Source organism: Argentina silus (assembly GCF_951799395.1).
Source record: "Argentina silus genome assembly, chromosome: 9".
Lineage (NCBI taxonomy): Eukaryota > Metazoa > Chordata > Actinopteri > Argentiniformes > Argentinidae > Argentina > Argentina silus.
Window position 1 is genome coordinate 2,987,501 of NC_139663.1, and position 20,717 is coordinate 3,008,217.

Consider the following 20,717-nt stretch of genomic DNA (forward strand, 5'->3'; position numbering starts at 1 on the left):
GTCGACACAAAAAGAAAAGAAAGCGATTTGAAACAGTAGAGGTACTTCCTGAACTTGTTATCCATTTTGTAAAGTTTTCTCCTCCTGAACACAACCCTGATGGGAAGAGAGAGGGGGGGGAGGGCGGGGGGGGAGAGAGAGGGAGGGCGGGAGGGGGGGAAAGAGAGAGAGAGAGGGAAAGGGGGGGAAAGAGAGAGAGAGAGGGAAAGAGGGGGAGAGAGAGAGAGAGAGAGAGGGGAGGAGAGGGGCAATCGACACATATGCTTTCCGATCAAACCCTTGCCGCAGACCTGTTTTGTTTGCCAGAGGGGGCAGAGTGGCTCTGATGCGACACTGCGTGTTCATTTCATGAGAGAGTGTTGTGGTATTGACTTGCCAGAGCAAGAGACTTAATTCAACCATGAGGGCCCTTACCTGTTTGGGCATCCTTTATCCCAGATAAAGCAGATAAAGTTAAAGCATCCACGTACTCCCCATCATCTGAGATTTCCTCCGGCCCCATAAAATATCCAAAAAGGCTGCTTAATATCCATACAAATGAACCATGGTGGAAAATTCCAAACATCGGCACTCCGCATCACAATTTGCATTTCCGCTCCTTTCTTGAAAATCATGGTTAAATACAGTATTATAATTACTGCGAGGAAATGCAAAGTGTCATGTGTGGAGTTTGTCCACCGTGGCTTGGGGTAATGATGGGTAGAAGGTTCATTTGTTTGGTACGTGCGGCACTGCACAGATTCCACGCTGGGTGCTGGGTGTTCTCTGTTTCTCTCTCTTCCTTTTGTTCGGTCTCTCTCTCATCCCACCGCCTGTACCCTTTGAAGTTTCCATCACACCTCGTGAGCTGGGAGAACCGACGGTTGTTTATTTCTTTGTATACCCTGAGGTGTGTGTGTGTGTGTGTGTGTGTGTGTGTGTGTGTGTGTGTGTGTGTGTGCCCCCACATTGTGGGGGGGCCACCACCAGACCACATACACCCCCCCTGGTAGTGAGAGTTTGATTAAATAGCTGAAGTTGTTTGTTTCCTGTCCTCCCCCTCCCCCCCTCCCCCACCCATGCCTCTGAGCTCCTTGATAACTGGAATTCATGCACTCTCAATCTGATAGAGAATGTGGAGAGATGGAAGAGAGGAGAGAGAGATTGGGATAAAAGAGAGGGGGAGTGCAAGAGCGGGAAAAAAAGAGAAGAGCACAAAGGAATTGGTGCCTTAGTGTTTCTGTGTATGAATGAATGTATTTTCATTGGTGTGGGTGTTTGTGCGTCCTGACAACAGGATGGCAGTAGTGGGATGGTCTGACATGCCTGTCCTACAATAACACAAACAAGGGCGTTCCTCATCCCCTTTCCATAACATGGTACATGACTGTTTATGGGTGGGTCAGGGCCGTGACAGAGATGGTACCATTGTTGCATCAGCTGTGTGTGTGTGTGTGTGTGTGTGTGTGAGTGAGTGAGAGAGAATATTCCTGCATATCTTCCCTCCTGAGTAGCAGTGCTGCAGTGCCTGAGCTGAAGGCTTTTCTACTATTGATTTATCTGCAGCCTAGTGCCTCTCCTTTCCAAAAAAAAACGACCCGCCTCTCTCATTCTCTCACCCTCTCTCGCTCTCTCTCTCTCTCTCTCCATCCACCCTCCTCTTCTCCTCCCTCTTCTCAGTGATAAGCCTTCTCTTGACGCTTAGGAACACTCCTCACGTCCTCTCCTCCGTCCTCCACTCGCCGAAAATGCATTGGAGGATTATATCTAGGTTCCTCCCCTTACGTATTCTCCTCCAATGGTTTTTGAGGACAAAGCGAGCGGAGGATTCAAGGTCAGTTGAGAAGATTGTCAATTTGGGGTCAAAATGAAAATGGTGTCTCTTAGGGCGACTATTACACAGACTCAACCACAGCATCACACACAGAAAGAAGAGAGTTTTATTATAAAGGATGGATTGGTTTCATCTTTCGTCCTAACCTGTCATGATTTTTACCTGGTTAGTTTTACTCCATCTTGTGCGGATTGAATATCGAGCGGTGACACCTGATTCCTAACTTACATCTCAAGTCAGCACAGAGATAAGACGGGCGGGCGATGCGTCTGAGATAACGCACGACATTCTTTTATCTTTCAGTGAACTTCCAGAGGTGTTCTAGAATAATGGAATGATTGTCTTATCTGATCTGTCTCTTGAACAGTCCAGTGCTCTTTCCGTCTAACAGAGTGTATCTAGATCATATCAGCGTCGAGTCTCTTCTCTACCATCTCATCAGTTACACTATCTAACAAACTGGCCTTTAGAAAGTCCTCCCATGTGTAGTTGTACAGACAGCAGTCAGGTCTTCAATGTCATTACCTTGAATCTGCTGTGGGCGTGGCCTGGGACACACATCTTTTGATTTGTCAATCTGTGGGTATATTAATTAAATGTATTGGTGTGTTGAACTCATGGCAACTTGTGACGGTCATATGAATGACCCTTGAAAGACTTGATTTTTTTTCTCTCCTATTAGGCTAACGATTTGGGATCCCATTAGTCCTTTGTGATCTCACTAGAAATTCCCTACTGTTTGTGATTTGTGAATAGATGACAGTGAGACAGTCTAGTAACAGCCAGAGAGAGTGATGGCTGTAGTGGTCTACTAACAGGGGACAGGACACAGACGGTTTGGTCTCTAAGCTGCCTGGCTAACCGGTCGCTGGGAGGAGAAGCTCTTTCGTTTACGATCGTTTGTTTACTTCATGGGCACTCTTTCACTGGAATGACTCGACCCTGTGACGTTTATCTGCGTAGGAAACACACACATCCACACCTTCTGTGACTCAATGGGGACAGGCTGAAATGCTGAAGGAGTGAGTGAGAGAGGGAGAGAGAGATTAGTGTATGTTGCAATGCGCGCCTCACATTCTCGCTGATGTCACCGCTAGGGGCCAGCCCAGCTGAACAGTTGCCTAGCAACAGCCTGGAGAGGGAGAGAATGAGAGAGGGAGGGAGGGAGAGAGAGAGAATGTGAGAGAAAAAGAGAGCGAGAGAGAGAGGAGGGTGGTGTATTGGGAGGTGTGGCCTTATCCCAGCAACTGTTGCCAGAGACGAAGCGTCAGTGTGTGTGTTCAAATTTGAACGCGTGAGCTGCAGTGACTGACAGTGTGTGTGAGGCTATTTGTGCGTGTGTGTGAGCTGTTCTTCTGGGGAATACAGTACCAGTGTTTTGTGCTAGTCTTCTCTCTCTCTCTCTCTCTCTCTCTCTGTGGATTGAACCTGAAGGACCATAGTAGATTTACCTCTTTGGACTGGACCTATTATACTGTGTGTTTGGACCACACACCTGTGTGTGTATCAGCGCTGTGTGGTGACCATCACACAACTGCACAAGGGGTGTGTGTTTGGACTGCACATGCTTGTGGATTACCTGTGATTTTTGGATTCCGTTTTTTGGGGGGAAGTGTGTGTTTGCGTGCGGGTGGAGTGGATCCCCGGTTCTATAGATGTCTGTGGTAGTGAACTCTGGCTTGGACAGCAAGCTTTGGGGGCCTGGAGGAGATGGCCCCCCCACAATGAACTGCACGGTAAGGTGTGTGCATGTGCGTCTGTGCAGGGAGGGAGGGGGGCGGGGGGGGGGGGGGAATGCTGCCGCAGCCAAGCCATGTCCATTGTTCCAACTCACTGTACTCCAACTGACCACTCTGGACCCCCCATCCCCGTCCCCCCCCCTGTCCCCCCCCCTTTCCAGTAGCTGTTTCCCTTTTGAATTTTGAGTCTTAATTCAATCTTTTACACACCGTGCCTCTTGAGTGGAAACGTGTGTGTCTGTGTGTGTGTCTGTGTGTGTGTGTGTGTGTGTGTGTGTGTGTGTGTGTGTGTGTGTGTGTGTGTGTGTGTGTGTGTGTGTGTGTGTGTGTGGGTGTGTGGGTGTGTGTCTGGGTGTGTGTCTGGGTGTGTGTCTGGGTGTGTGTCTGGGTGTGTGTCTGGGTGCGTCTATCTGTGCTCCATGTGATGTCTCTTGTGTTTAGCCGTCCATGAGGACATTGGAAGTGAAGTTTCATTCAAAACGATGGCAACAGTAGTCAGGTGACAACTAGAGGAGTTTTAGATACAACTGTAAATGCGTTGCTGTGCTTTATGGTACTCTACTGAAGTGTTCTCATTCATATAAGGTGTGTGTGTGTGTGTGTCTGTAAATATGACCCCCAGTGGCAACTTTTTAGGCTCCTGCTCTCTGCGACACACATGCTTATACACTCCCCTTGCTCTCTTATTCCCTCTCTCTCACACACACACACACACACACAAAGTAATAGCACATTACACACACACACACACACAAAGTAATAGCACATTACACACACACACACACACACACACACACACAAACAACTTAGCATGTGAATAGGGTGACCTCTTTAGCTTCTAACGGATTAGCAGACAATCAGCCCGGCTGTAGGGAGAGGCTAATCGAGTTATTGTAGTCCAGGTGGGGGGAACATTGAGTGGGACAGACAGGGCAACACACACACACACACACACCTCAGTCTAACCTGTCTCACCTGCCCAAAAGTGTACAGTATCTCACTATCACTATATGGATGGATGGATGTGTGTGGGGGGGGGGGGGGGGGGGCAGCAGCAGACGACAGACTTGTCTGTGGGAAATGGGAGTTTTGGGGTCTGTTGGGGGTGGTGGGGTGGAGTCTGTCTTTGGCTCTGTCAGCTTGAGGGGGGCTGGTTTGAATACAGCTGAAAACAAGTGTGGGGGGTGGGTGTCTGGGAGTAACGGTTGGAGGGGGGTGGGTACAGAGAGAAGGGCCGATTTAGGGCAGTGTTTTAGTCTGTTTATGGGGGGGGGGGGGGGTAGAGAGGGATAGGGGTTTGGTTGACAAGGTCTGACAGCCAACTGCACCTCGTTGCAGAGGGTGTATGTGTGTGTGTGGTTAGTGTGTGCTAAACCTGATATTAATAAGACTCCTCTCAGTGGAAGGTCATAGATGACAATGGCCAAGGAGTCTATTGCCATTCCTCCCCTGTCTCCCCCTCTCTCTCTTTCTGTCTCTCACCCCCTGTATCCCGCTGTGCTTTTGTCTCTAGCTGACTGCCTGGCTGGTTAAACTTTAACTGGTGTACAGTCTAAGCTCTGTGTACTCGTTGTGTCATAAAACCATATTAGCGATAGTAAAGTAATACGAGAGAGAACACTGAACTGAGAGCGTTTTAGCGTGACAGCGTTTTGTTGTCATTGCTGAGTTGGGTTATTGATCTTTTGTTAACGTGTGTTTGTGTCTGCGCGCGTGTCTGTGCGTGCGTGCGTGCGTGCGTGCGTGCGTGCGTGCGTCCAATCTCACTAGGAAGGGAAACCAGTGCCATACTGTATGACCCATATAGGGTTTTCTCTAGGGGATATAGCCGACAACATTATGTTTTAACCCGGTTCTCCTGACACAGAGGGAGTGAATGGGGGTCGGCCTAGACTCTATGGGAGTGGGCTCACATACACTGTGTGGTTGAAGTTCTAGGGTAACCACTCTGTACTATTAGCTCCTTGGAGGTGAGAGTCAAGAAATCAAGTCTTGCAACGCCACAATATAAGTTGAGTATTTATTAAATGCTTGCAAGCATGGGAAGAACACAGAACAGTCACCCAGCCAAGGTCTGAGCAGTAGTTCAGCGCTAGTCCAAAGACGCAGCTTCAGAGTTCCTGTTATATAGGGGAAGAAAACAATGAGGTCATACATAGTTCATCTACAGGTTGTTGGCGGTTGGAACATCAACCTACATAAACAGTATGAACCATATAAAAGCAATCAAAAAATGCTGGCAATATTCTTCTACACAGTTCTATCAATTTATTTTCTATCACAACTGATCGACGAATGTATGGATGGACATCCCAGTTGGACACGGACGCACGCACACACAGATGCACGCACACACACTCATGCATGAAGACGAAAACACACACACTCTCACGCAAACACCTGCATGAACTCAAATCTGCTCCAAAACCCACACACACACACCCACACACCCTCTGTTCTTCTTGGCCCTTTCCCCTCCATCTCCCAGACACAAACATGTCTATAATTTATAATTGTGAATGAATGCTTGGAGCCTTTCCCATGAGGGACGCCTCCTGCATCGGAATGTTGACTCACCCTGAGACAAAGACAAGGAGAGACTTCAACATGAGATGGAACCACACACTGTTGACAGAGATGCATGGATGCACACACACACACACACACACATCCATAATCATACACACACACTCATGATTATACACACGCAGACAAAACACTCACACACACACACAGACAAAACACACACAAATGATTATGCACACACAAATGCAGACTGCACATCCACACAGAGGGCTCTGACAATAGCATGTGTTTTGAATTGCAGTGGAGCACAGTGGGTGTCTCAGCTTTTAGTTTGATGTACAAAGAACACATTTCCAAAAGGAAAGAGCTAACTCAGTGTAAAGCTGCTCTATATTCTGTAGGACATGACTGATGTTACATTGACAGTGAGTGTACTGTGATGGTCTATTAGTTGATGTTACAGCATACCCCTCTTAGCCCTGACTTGGCCAGACTCTCACTTCTCTGGCGAGTGTGTGTGTGTGTGTATATACTTGTGTATGTGCATATTTTGAGGGAAATGTCTATGTGTATATGCTAATGTGTTAATCTTCTGCATGACAATGTGCACCACATGTTTGCGTGTGTGGAAGTAAGGGTGAGCATCTTCCTGTGGTTGTACAGTCTGGTGAGGCCAGACACACACGCATGCATTATTTACACTCCTACTCAGAGCAGGGGAGCAGCAGACGGATCTGGGCCAGGGCACTTCCACTGACGAGACCTACATCTTTACCCCCAAATCCCCCTTGCTCTCTTTACCCTACATCATGCTCTTTAACCTACATCACCCCTCCTGGCATATCTTTACCCCTGTATCCCCCTCTGTCTTTACCCTATATCACTGTCTTTACCCTGTATCACTGTCTCTACCCTGTATCACTGTCTCTACCCTGTATCACTGTCTCTACCCTGTATCACTGTCTTTACCCTGTATCACTGTGTCTACCCTGTATCACTGTCTCTACCCTGTATCACTGTCTCTGCCCTGTATTACTGTCTTTACCCTATATCACTGTCTCTCCTCTATATCGCCCTTCATGGCATGTCTTCACCCTACATTACGCCCTTTCACTCTATATCACCCAGTATAATGATTTTGATCATGCCTGCAATAACTTGAACATAGCCACTAAATGTCATTCAATGGGCATGTTCATGTAATGCCATCTGTAATAAGCTGCCTTACCACCCCTAGATGTGAACGGAGGATAAATGATCAGCGTGAATAGTGATACAGGCAACCGTGTCTACCTTGTGCAGTAACACAGACGGACACTTGGTGAATACACACCGAGACAGATTGATCCTGCTCTCCTCTACAGGGGCGTTCCTTCACTGAGGAACATTGCAACATGGAGACAGAGTGGCTAAGCTGTAGTGATGTTGGGGCGAAGGGTAGGACAGCATTGCAGCACGCTGTGCGTGTGTGTGTGTGTGTGTGTGTGTGCGTGTCTGTCCTCTGCTGTAGAGCAGGTGGCTTCTGGCATGGCCCTCTGCGTGACTGACTAATAAAGATACGGCAGCAGGCCATCTCTCTCTCTCTCTCCTTCTCTCTCCCTCTCCTTCTCTCTCCCTCTCCTTCTCTCTCCTTCCCTCTCCCCCTCTCTCCTTCCCCCTCTCTCCTTCCCCCTCTCTCCTTCCCTCTCTCTCTCCTTCCTTCTCTCTCTCTCTGCTCACTGAAGTGTGAATGAGGCTGAGGTTGTTGTTTCACCTCCTATCTCCACTTCACTGCAGGCCCTCGTTAAAGGTGTTAATATGGACAAGGACAGTGGGAGGGGGGCTGGAGAGCTGACAGAGCGGGGGAGAGAAGGGGAGCAAGACAGTCTGACAGACAGAGAGAGAATGGAAGAGAGGGGGAGAGCGGGATCGAGCGGGGGGGGGGGGGGGGTAGGGAGGAGGAGAAGGAGAAGAGTAGGAGTGTGGTCCTTTATGCTCACTTTGCTGCCATTGCATATGCCAGATCACCCTCTCCTTCTAAAAAAAAAGTGACGGAAACAGAAAAAGAGAGGGATAGGAGAAAGGTAGAAATGGTGGTGTATTTGGAGACGGGGAAGATATAGCCTTAGCCTTAGAAAGACAGAGAGGCAGGCAGAGAGAGAGAGGATGGAGGTCGAGGTAGATGGAGACAGGTAGAGAGACCGAAAGAAACAGCAAGAGAGACAATTCTGGATTATGGTCCTTTGTGGCTCAGTTGGTAGATCATGGCGCTGATAATTCATAGGCAGTGGGTCCATTTATACAATAGGCTATATGAATACATTATTGTACTGTCGTGGGTTGCTAATGGCATGATATATTATGTGTGTAGATAGTTGTGGATGGGTTGGGGCTGGGTGGGTTAGGGTTGGGGGGGGGGGGGGGGGGGGTGAGCAGTGCTTTGTTTGTGCTTGTAGAGGGCGGTGGCGAGAGAGTTCCCTCTGACTCTCCCATCAGATCTGACTATACCCGAGTGACTCTGACGCCAGCCAAAAAGCAGAGTAACTCCACATAAATCCCCTTGAGTCCCTCACAGCTGCATGTTTATCACCATAAACTGTGCGTGTGCGCGTCTGTGTGTGTGTGCGTGCGTGCGTCTGTGTGTGTGTGTGTGTGTGTCTGTAATATGCTGTTATTACTTTCTCAGACAGGTGTCTGAGTAGAGTAATGTTCAACGGTAAATCACACATTTAATGAAGCTGCTAGACATATCTCTCAGGGAGAGAAAGAGAGGATGAGAGAGAGAGAGAGAGAGAGGGGGAGAACATATTTTGTACTGCTAACAGAACAGAGGCGACAGACAGACAGAGAGGGAAGGAGGAGGAGGTGGCAGAATGTGAGACTGAGGGACATGCAGGGAGAAAGGGAGCAGATAGTGAGAGAGAGCGGGACAGAGTGGGTGTTTATTAGATGTTAGTTCTAAACCCTTGACAGACAGACAGACAGACGGACGGACCACTGAGAGGAAAAGATTGTCTTCAGTACTGGTGACCCTTGACCTTAACCCCCTGCCCTCCTCTCTTTTTGACCCCCCCCCCCCCCTTTCCCACCCCCTTGAAGACAATGGCTTTAGAAAACAGCACCCTCCTCTTCTTTTCATAACCCCACCCTCAGAGGAGACAGCCCACCCACTAAGATAACTGGTCAGGAAGAACCTCAATCTCTCACTAGACCTCTATCGGTTCTGTCTAGATGAAGGAGCAAGATCGGTTGAACGTTCCATGTCGGTTTAAAGGTAGTCTTGTATGCTGTTAAAGGAGGAGTAAGGGTCACCAGCAACTCAATTTGGTTGTAATCATGTACATCTGATTGATTAACGGTCACGGTCGACTCACGGTCATCTCTCTCTCTCTCTTTGTGTTGACAGAACGGTGAGGCCAGACTGGGCCCTCCCATCATCATGTGCACGCGACCCTACCCAGACTGCACCCGCTTCCGGGAGGCGGGCAGGGAGGCGGAGTGTGACATGGACAGCGCGGCCGAGAGCGGGGCGGGGTCGGACATGTCTGACGGGGGGCGGGGCGACGAGAAGGAGGACGGACTAGGAGGACTCTTTCTGCCCGGCAACAAGTCAGTGTTACTTGTTCTGTATGGATTTTAGTGATTTGGCCTATGTTCTACGAATTCTGTATCTATGTGATTTGCGCTTGATGTAAAAGCAAAAAAAGTCTTTTGAAAGTGAAATCAAACTGGCGGAAAAGCGGAAGTAGCTATGATACACCCCAGAGCTTCCTGGTTAAAATTCCTGATTTAGCCAATATCGATTTGTTACTGGATTAACAACCGGTTCCCTGGCAACATGCCCCGTTGGTATAATGTAATAGAAAATGGACCCCTTCATTGGCGCCACTCTTCCTTATCGAAAAGCTCTTTTCACAGCCTATCTATAGCTCTGTCCCTGTTTCTTCATTCGCTGTGGCCCTGACTATTTTTCTGTCTCTGGTTTCTGATTGGCTGCAGCTCTGGCCAGCTGATGGGCTCAGCATCTGCGTCTGTCATCTCAGGCGAGGAGCAGTTTGAGGACTACGGAGAGGGAGAAGATGTGGACTTCACTCCCAGCAGCCCTTGTCCCGACGATGACACGCGCACCAACGGCTTCTCAGACCTGGGCTCCTCCCTCCCTTCTAGGTGAGTTACCTGACTGATCACGCACACACACACACACACACACACGGTAACCTGCCAGTGGCTAAGGTGCCTCTGTCATTTGAAGGTTGCTCAGTTCAAATGAGATGAACCTTTCTGCGTGACTGTGCCCAAACATCCAGTGAGAACATCAAATGCCATAACATGGTTGAGGTAGACTCATAAATGAAGAGAAAATACATGAGCCAGTGAGAGATTTGTGTAGCTAATATTTGTGTGTGGTGTTTGTACAGTGCGGGCCAGACCCCTCAGAAGATCCGCCACCTGTACAACAGTGAGCTGCTGGACATCTACTGCTCTCAGTGCTGCAAGAAAGTCAACCTGCTCAACGACCTGGAGGCCAGGCTCAAGAACCTCAAAGCCAACAGGTAACACACACACACACACGCACACGCACACACACACACACACAATCCAAACGCAGATTCCATACACACAGATGCACACACAGATTCTTCCCATTTTAAAGCCACCAGGTATCACAGGAGCGGACTCGGAGAGGGGATGAATGGGAAAGGGGAGAAAAAGGAAAGCATATTCAGTATTAAGCTCAACTGTGTGTGTGTGTGTGTGCGGGGGGGGGAGCAGACAGCAACATTGTCCTATGAAGTAAGCTCTTGCTAGTGTAGTCAATGTCATGTCATATTAAAGAACAGATTACTTCTCCCTGGCAGGAGCTAGCTGCAATATTCGGGCTTGTGAGAAACACACACACACACACACACACACACTCTCATCTTCCTTTGCCTCTTGTTAATACAGGATTTATTTTGGCAAATCCCTCTCTCCCTCTTATTACCAGTCTTTGAACCCCTATCAAGGGAAGAGGCTTGTTAAGGGCAGTGGTTGCCATAGCAACTGTATCCCAGTCAAGCAGGAGGCTGGTTAAAGTTTAGGAGTGTGCGTGTGTGTGCGCATGTGCGCCCATCTGTCTGATTAGGGGGAGGGTTGGGAGTGGTTTTGGAGGAGAATGAGCGCTTTCTGTGGTTTGCTAATATAGATTCCTAAGACAGCATTTAGACAGATACAGATGGAATTTACCTAGACATTGAAGGCAGTATTTACTGTTTGATAATTGGTCGAAAAGCTATACAGGTTCCAATCTTCAGAGGAGTGTTTTGACATCTCTGATGTCCTTCCAAAGACGACCACATAGTTGGGTCAGTTCAACCACGCCACCCTGTTGCGTGAGTCATCCAGATGCATCAGAGACAGCCTGTGTCTGTTCTACGTGTTGCGTCTCTATGGTCAAAGTCCAAGAGGGGGGGGTGTGGTTTGACAGAGTGGTGCGTCAGACACTCCTTAAGGTTAGTTGTGTTACATAAGACACGCGCGCACACACACACTGTCACACCTTGTGGCATCTGAGACCTGAGGGTGATGTAACCCAGTAAGACGTTTAAGTGAGTGACGGGGGTGTGTGTGTGTGTGTGTGTGTGTGTTACGTAAAACCAGGTCATGCCTAACAGCCTTGCTATAATTAGCGTGGAGGACAGGACAGGTGTTCTTTTTATAACACGGATCTCCCTGTCACTGCCTTTCTCTGATTATCTCACTAATCCCACGACGTAACCACTGCCTCTGAGTCCGACCCTGACCTTAAAACACACACACACACACACACACACACACACACACACACACACACAGGGTGGTGTGATTGAACCCCTTCTGCCCTAGCCATGACCCCTCTGTCCTACCCTGCCCTGACCCAGGCCCATCTGGTCCCCTTAGCTCAGGCCTGGTCCCTGCCCTGCGTCTCTCTATAGCCCTACCTAACCCTTACTATTGTACTACCCCTCTCCCAGACTCAAATACCTCCCCCTCTTACTGCCCTCCCTCCCTCCCTCCCCATCCCTGCCACAACCCCTGTTGGGGATGCAGGAATGTGTTCTGGCATATTTCTCTAACCTAACCATTGGCCTGGTCTATGTCCTTGACCTTGTTGAACCCACTCCTTCCTCCTGTTACTCTACCTCTCCCCCTAACCCAACCACCCTCAACTTACAAGTTGTCCTCAATTCATGTGATTTTTCTCTTGTTTTTCAGCCCCAACAGAAAGATATCCAGCACTGCCTTTGGACGGTAGGTCAGATAATTACAATGAATTCCTAAAACAAGGAATTAACTCATTTCAACAGGTGTTTTAGTGTGTTTTCCAGTGGTGCTGATGATGCTCACCCTCTTCCTCTCTTCTCTCTCTACTCACTCATCCTTCTCTTCCTCCTGTTTCCCCCCTCCTCTTCCTCATCTACAGTCAGTTGTTCCAGCACAACCACAGTGCGTTCAGCTCGAGCCAGGGAAGCACCGAGGACCTGTTTAGAGACAGCATCGACTCCTGCGATGTGGACATCACTGAGAAGGTACACACACACACACACACACACACACACACACACACACACACAAAGTAATGGCACATACACATACACACCAGGGATGTAATGGTAAGGAAGGTGGGTAAACTCTAGATACCGGTCACTGCAAACGCTAATGCTATCAATGCTAGAGCAGTGTTATACAGTACTAGGTGGGTAAATGCTGCTCAGTCACTCTTATGAAAAGATGAGTAAACATTGTTGCTTGCATGTGCCTACAAGCCCGATCCCTGACACGCCCACACACACACACACACTTAGAGATACATGTGTGTGTTATGTCTCACCTGTGTGGCCGTCTCTCCCTCAGGTGAGCTACCTGGAGAAGAAGGTGTCAGAGCTGGAGAGCGATACTCTCGCCAACGGTGACCTCAAGTGCAAACTTAAACATGAGAACACACAGCTGGTCCACAGGTAAAAGACAAACATACATGTGCATGTACGGACACACACACACATCAATGTTTTATGAGATTCATGAATTGGTTTAATAACGTGTGTGTGTTTCTTTTTCAGGGTACATGAGCTGGAGGAGCAGATCAAGGACCAGGAGACGAGGGCGGAGCAAACTCTGGAGGAGGAGCTTAGGAGACACAGAGAGGCCTACATCAAGATGGAGAGAGACAAGAGTGACGAGATAGAACTGCTTAGTAACAGGTACACACACACACACACACACACATACACAGTAACTTGATGTATTCTGCCCACGGACTGCTGATGAAAATGTGCTAAATCTAGTGCAATACTTGCTGCAAATGGTCCCTAACAAATACACACAGTAGAACACACCACACAACCATTCATTAGTCAAATACACACAGTAGAACACACCACACAACTGAACAACAGTAAATATCTGACTGTATAATGGTGGTCCAGTAAGCAGTAACACCATGGATTCCACTTATCTGACTGTATACCGGTCCTCTCCTGGTCTGTAGAGTTCAACAGCTGGAGGATGAGAATGGAGATATGAAGATGAACGTGTGCAGACTGAAGTCGACGACTGAGAAACTGGACCAGGTGTGTGTTCGTCCACTCACTCAACACACACACTTTTGTATTTGCGTTTGTAGTTTTAGTGTATACGTGTGAGGTGCATGAATCTCTCTCGTTAGAAGACGCAGTGAATGATTCTCTTTCTCTCTCTCCCTCCCTCCCTCCCTCTCAGGATAAACAGAGGATGACAGATAAGTTGGAGGACACCAGCCTACGCCTGAAGGATGAGATGGACCTGTACAGGAAGATGATGGACAAGCTTTGGCAGAACAGACACGAGTTCTCGAAGGAGAGGGAGGCCATGCAGGAGGTAGGACATGCTCACGCGTGCGCACACACATACACACACACACACACACACACACACAGAGAAACATAGGCCGACTGTGGTCTATGCTAATCATGTTCCCATCTTTTGCACTCTCATTCTCCCCCCTCCCTCTCTCGACCCACTCCCCCCCCCCCCCCCCTCTCTCTCTGGTAGTTGATAGAGGACTTGCGGAGGGAGCTGGAGCACCTGCAGCTCTTCAAGCTTGAGACCAGCAAGGGGCGGGGCTCGGGGGCGGGGCTGTCCGAGTACAATGCCAAGACCCGGGAGATTGAGCTGGAGCACGAGGTCAAGAGACTTAAACAGGTGGGGTAAAACTCTAGTAGCTAGCTTAGCTTAGCCGAGCGCAGTGACATCACCTCCACCCTTCCCTTAGACAAGAAGTCAGTGTCCGTCACCCCTGAACCACAGAAGCTGAGCTGTTCTGGTTCATTGGTACAGGATTCAAGGTTTATGTTGGAAGTGTTAGTGTGTATGCCCAGTGTGTATTGCTAGATGCAATGCTAAGTGGCCATTTCTCTCTCTCTCTCTCTTCCCCTCTTCCCCCCTCCCCCCATCTCTCTTCTCTCTCCTCTCTCTCTCTCTCCAGGAAAACTTTAAGCTGCGGGATCAGAATGATGACTTGAACGGTCAGATCCTGAGTCTGAGTCTGTACGAGGCCAAGAACCTGTTTGCCTGCCACACCAAGGCCCAGTCGCTGGCTGCAGAGATAGACAACGCCTCCCGGGACGAGGTGAGCGGGGGGCCGGGGGGCTACCAAGGACACCTATGTTGGTGGTGGCTAGGGAGAGTTTTCAATTTTAGAGTTTGTTGTATATATTGGGATTCTTGGCCACTATAAATGGTTGATTCTTATATTTGTGATATCAGTGGAATGCATAAACATCTCTCTCTCTCTCTCTCTTTCTCTCTCTCTCTCTCTCTCTCTCTCTCTCTCTCTCTCTCCAGCTGGTGGATGCTCTGAAGGAGCAGGAGGAGATCAACTTCCGGCTGAGGCAGTACATGGACAAGATCATCCTGGCCATCCTCGACCACAACCCCTCCATCCTAGAGATCAAGAGTTAAACACACACACGAGTACACACATACACACATACACACACACTGAGGAGCAGGAGCCACAGTGCTCCCTACAGGCCTGAGGATGGAAGTAAACCATAGTAGGCACTATACTCGACAGTTTTTACAACAGAAACTCGCGGTCGCAATCTGTCAAATCAATCTGTCAATCACTGTTAGATTCCACGCCCCACAGTCTTTCCACCAATGGTTTATCATCATTGTCCTGAAAAAAAATATATCTAACTCTCATAACTGGGGAATGACTGGATAGTAGTATGTTCACTTTAAGTTATGTATACACACTACCTCTTGGTTTGATTAACTCCAGTATTAGGCTGCTGTCCATTAGCCTACGATGTTATTTATTCCTGAGCAATGTGACTATATTCACAGCAGCACGCCACAACGGATAGCTGATTGAGCTGTCAATCACAGAGTCTACCCTGAAGTTCACTATGAAAAGAGGCAGGTTTTTCAGAGCGGCATGGGCACACTGATTGGTCGTTGGGGAGAGCGGAAGTGGCCGTGATTGGCTGCCTTCTCCTCATGTCTGCTTCCTGGTCTGAGCTTGGGGGAAGTGCTAGTTCATGAGGATATTTTCTCTCTCGGGCTTCGTTCCAATAGCCACACTAGGAAACCACTTAAAAGGAGGCAGTGTTGGACATGCACTCTAAGCAGAGAGCATGCTAGTGTAGATCTTGGATAAAGCCAGAGGTTCTGCCTCTAGTTCTTGATGAGGGAAGGGATCAACAAGGGTTCATGTTTTAGGGGCCTGACCCTCTTCAACACCTTTACAGAGGGCAATGGCTCATGTTTTCAGTTTCACTGCATCCATTGTTTTATGGCTTAGTAATAGTGTTGAACTCTTATTGAATACAGATGGAGGGTTTGTAGGGTGAACTTTAGAGACTGTAGATCTGGGGCAGTTTTGATAGTAATTGTGATGGCTGGATTATCATTTGATAATGAGTGACACAGGGGCCAATGGTGCATCTCAATATTTCAGAAGGGCTTCCTCTCCTCACGTCCTTCCCTTCATCTGAAAAGACAGGATGGGTAGGATAAGCGTTTTGGAAACGTGATACAGGTATCTGATCTGTAACGTGTCCAGAACTTGTCAGATCAGTGTGAATGGAAGAAAGACGGAGAAAAAGCTCCTCTGAACTGTGGAGATGCACCCAGAGTTTAGTCTCACTTCCGTTCAGTTATCCCAGTTTGCCTCTGGATGCGGATGTGAAGGATACAACTAGTTATAAAGTGTCATGAACTGTCATAACTGTCTTAAACAGGTGTCATTTCATGTTTACGATGACTTAATAGTGGACAAAGTGTTAAAAACACCATATAACCACCTTGCACTAAGTCTTGTAGTTGTTGATGTACAGTAGAAGCACAAGGTGAACATAGAAAAAATATTTGTACTAAACGTCCTCCCCTTAAAACAGGACCTGAAAATAGCTATGGAAAAGCAAGGAAAATGTTATCCATTTTGAGGAAAATGTTAGGAGTTGTTAGGAGGACTTGTATAAAGGTAAATGTTTATTTTTCATACAGATCTGCTATAAATGATGTTTTGGAGCTGTGTAAGTTCAGATGGTGTTTGAAGTGCTCTGATGGACTTTGTAGTTATGAGCTTACAAACAGAGAGTGGAACAGGTGCATCTCAGTCGTGTAAAGGGACTTCCTCTGCTGGCCTCTGTTCCTTTACATGCATTGTTCTGAAAACACAGGATAGTTGAAAACAATATGTCAGAGTCCTATGGGAGAAACCGTTTCTGCTGTTCCATTGTTGATGATCAGTGACAATGAGGGAGACGAGGAGTGGAAGTCTGAAGTCTGCTGTCATTACGATCATAGCCTGGTCTTGGTCAACGAGATTGCATAGAAACATAAGTCATTCCTTATACTATCACTATCAATGACTCTAAAGCACCTGTCTATTACGAACAACATGGTAGTAATTATAATCGCTATGACGATAACCACTTGATAGTGTAGGGATTTTGGGGGGGGGGAAGAATCATAGAGTAGATGGGAGAGCTCTTTTCTGTACATGTCATGAATGGATACCACCCATTCACCTTCACTCATTAGTTCACTCACACTCATCTTGATGAATGCACGTAGACAGCTAGCCATGACTTCAGGTGCATCACAGCATATGATATTATATGATTGTGTCGCTATAGGGCAGAAGCAGCGAATAGTCAACTGCTGTATACACACACTGTATTGTCACACTCAACACTAGTTTTGCTTCGTTGCACAAAATTGTACCGACCGACCGTTTTGTATGGTTTCTTTCTTTGCATGTTCTCATGGTTTTTCCTTGTTTTGTGCCTTTGTATCGAAGGAGGTGTCACAGATGTTTTGTTCTTCTAGTCACGCTTCTATTCTGTCCGTTGTTGTGAGTGAGCTTTTTTGATATTTGCTTTCTAACACGTTGGCGTAGCTTTTTTCATACATTGTAAATGTTGTACAGAATCTAGTTACTATTTGTATTTATGTGCCACTCATCAAACTTAATAAAGAAAAAGGCTGTCTTTTATACAGTTTTATGATAATAAAAACAAAAAAAAAGGAAAAGTATATCCTAGAGATTATATGTGTGACCTGGAATTGTATAGCACACTTAAATGAAGTTGTCGTAGCCTCTGTATTTACTTGGAATAATCCTTGACTGGTAGCCTATACAACTGACTGAAACTTTGAAAAATAGCTGAGGCTTGAAAAGTCATGTCGCTGGTTCTCGATATAGCCAACATTGGGCTGTCACCATCAGTCTATAGATACAGACATAGTGATGTAGTCACCTCGCACTAAAATATCATCACTGATGGGTTTTTTCTGCTCATGTAGGTCCTACAGTGAGTCATGTTGTACAAACTACTTGACATGTAAATAAAATGAATTTGCTTTGGCATGACCAAGGACGAGTGTGTGACTGTTGTTTCATTGGAGCCACCTATTTCCACTGTCATTTTATGTGAGATGCACAGTGATATTATTCATTTATCTTTCCTATTAAAACATTTATGAAATCTATATCAAGTTCAGGGTATACTACTTAGAGACTGCATTAGTGCACTGTTAGTAAGCTATCCCATCTTTTGAGCAGCATTAACTCTACCTTTTTTCTTACTAATAAAGGCTTGCACCCCTGTGTTGAGTAAATTATAGGGGTATTTTCACCCTTTCAACCAATTTTGTGAACGTTTTCATGCTTATGTGAATGCTCCAAATGAACTCAGACCCCTCTGCAACGAACCGACCATATCCGGAGGTAGTCTGAGTTTGGTTCAGTTTTGGTTTGTTTTTTCGGTGCAATGTGCATCCCATCACTGCTGAAATGGACAAACTAAAGAGGACTATATGTGATATACCCTTAGATATGTGATTGGTTTCAAGCTACAGTCATTGGTTTCATATGTGATGTCGCCCTCTGCTGGTAGATGCTGCAGTAATTCCAAGGCTGTGGTTCAAACAACAACCGCATGGTGTCACCGTCGTTTCGTGAAATAATCGCTTGCGCTGGCGTCTTTATTCAACTTGTTTGACTTGAAGCTGACAGTTAAGGGTAAGTGCTGCTCACACAACTGTTGTTGTTAAATTAGTCAGCTTTCTTCCTTTTTAAATCTCTACAATATATCAAGTTAACTAGCTAGCTTAGCTGTTTCGTTTGATTTGGGTGTCAGTAGTTTTACGGAGGAACTTAGCTAGCTCCTGTAGCCTCACCTGTGACCAGTATTATTTTGATGTGGATGTTGTGTCTGTGTGTGATATTGCAGTTTCTGTATTGTATTATAAACACAACACCCAAATGAAGAACAAAAGAAAAACGTGTGTGTGCGCGCGCTTTTTCAAAGGGGAAATCCTAGCCGAACTGCTGTGCTGAACCATGGTGAGAGACCGGTATGGACGACACAAATCATGGTCCGTTTTTGATGATGATGATGATGATAATGACTTGGAAACTGAAGAGGAAGAGATGGAGGAGAGGAGGCCTCAGAACCAGCCTGTTGAAGAAGAAGAGGAGGATTGGGAAGCAGAGATTATTGCTTGTAGTAAACTACCTTATGGCATGGAAGACGTGTTTTCCTCAAAGTTCAGTATGTACCAATTTCAAATTTAGGATACATGTACTATTACATTCTTCCCCCCTGAGAGACAGTGAGGCCCTCTTTCTCCCTCCTCTCCCCATTCTTCCCCACATCTCTCTTTCTTTTGCCTCCTTCCCTAGACCCAGAGGATGTGCTGAGCCCAGGTCTGCAGCTGCCCAACACCATCCATGTGCCCTCTCTCTGCCCAGGAAGGATACAGTACAACCCCTCCATGCACCACACTCCTCCAGTCCTGTGGCAGAACTACTGTGGGCCTGCTGTTGTGGTGAAAACTACGGCGGATCAGTTTGAAGATGCTGAAGAATGAGTAGACCAGGGGTTGCCGAACTTTTTCGGCTCGCGACCCTAAATATTACCTGTGACATATTTCCCATGACCTCAACAACTTGATAGCAGGCCGTGCCAACACATAATGCAGGGATGCAAACTAGTCACCTTTCGGCAAAATTCGCCGTTTTGAAATATAAATACAAAATAGGTCATCTATGTGATTCGTGTAGATCCGATGACAAGCTTTCTTCTCACCTTTTCCACCCCTAACCAGTTTGCATCCCTGATAATGATGTTCTCATTTTCTCAGGGGACTCCAATTTCCACCATATAAGGTTGCGACCCCAAGGTTGAGAACTACTGCTTTAAACAACTTCCCTGGTTTAGGTTAGAAAAAGACTATTTTGATTGGTTGACACAAAAGTTTTCTCACAAAGTGCTTAACAATGATCTGACTGTAGGCCCTCAAAAGGTAAGCCAGGGAAATACTCCCCAGTGGGAAGAAACCTTGAGTGGAAACAGGCGTGTCATTTCATTTGACAAATATAGACATAGTATGACAGTCAAAGTCAGAATAGACTACTTTTAGATGGGATGGGCTGGGAGCAGCTGAGGGGTGGAATTAAAACTGAAATCTAAAGAACTATACCAATTAAAATGAAATATATCTTGGCATGTATAACAGGAAAAATACCAAATATACCATAATGGACATAAATTACCATGATAAAAGATATATATATATATAGTTTGTATTGTTCTTGTTGTAAAGCACTTTGAGACAATTGTCATTGTAAAAAAAGTGCTATACAAATAAATGTGATTGATTGATTGACATCATGACCAGCTGTGCAAAATTAATTCACTAACCTTTTTTTTTTGTTGAACTTGTGGACTGATAGTGTGAACGCTAATTCACACCACCGGTCGCCATTACAGCACCAAGAAAACAATGATGAACAAATACAACAAAATAGTAGACTACAATTGGCTATGGGAGTTGGAATTCAGGAGTTGTGGGATGGTAGACCTTTTGTGTGACTTGTCAAATCGAGAGGACCCACTGTTTTTATAGTGATATCTTGATTGGCCAGGACAATGGCACACCTTCAATATATCCCACCGAACCAAGCCTTTTGACTTACTGAAACTTTGCACAGCTTAGCTACTGTATAGACATATATTTACATTCTAGGGCTAGGTTATATTCAAGCATTGAATGGAGTACTTGACAGTCATTTTGAAGGAGAGGTCAGTATTTTTCGTTCTGGTCATTTCAGTTCAGTTCACTTATACTTGTAGATTTTTTAAAGA

At 46.6% G+C, this 20,717-nt stretch overlaps 1 protein-coding gene across 2 annotated transcripts in view; it reads left to right on the forward strand.

Moving 5' to 3' along the window:
• The window catches only part of rab11fip4a (RAB11 family interacting protein 4 (class II) a), a gene marked incomplete at both ends in the record, with an annotated part of 36,419 nt that extends 21,404 nt beyond the window's left edge, over positions 1 to 15,015 (forward strand). The window contains 12 exons of one of the 2 annotated variants that reach the window (XM_083676217.1): positions 9,464 to 9,666; positions 10,057 to 10,224; positions 10,476 to 10,610; positions 12,292 to 12,327; positions 12,500 to 12,605; positions 12,931 to 13,034; positions 13,137 to 13,277; positions 13,565 to 13,646; positions 13,795 to 13,932; positions 14,107 to 14,256; positions 14,540 to 14,683; positions 14,899 to 15,015. In XM_083676217.1, the coding sequence (XP_083532343.1) occupies positions 9,464 to 9,666; positions 10,057 to 10,224; positions 10,476 to 10,610; positions 12,292 to 12,327; positions 12,500 to 12,605; positions 12,931 to 13,034; positions 13,137 to 13,277; positions 13,565 to 13,646; positions 13,795 to 13,932; positions 14,107 to 14,256; positions 14,540 to 14,683; positions 14,899 to 15,015 (1,524 nt within the window). Of the gene's footprint in view, positions 1 to 9,463; positions 9,685 to 10,056; positions 10,225 to 10,475; positions 10,611 to 12,291; positions 12,328 to 12,499; positions 12,606 to 12,930; positions 13,035 to 13,136; positions 13,278 to 13,564; positions 13,647 to 13,794; positions 13,933 to 14,106; positions 14,257 to 14,539; positions 14,684 to 14,898 lie in introns of both variants that reach the window. The other variant, XM_083676216.1, reaches the window with a different exon arrangement.
• Positions 15,016 to 20,717: the final 5,702 nt, after the last annotated feature.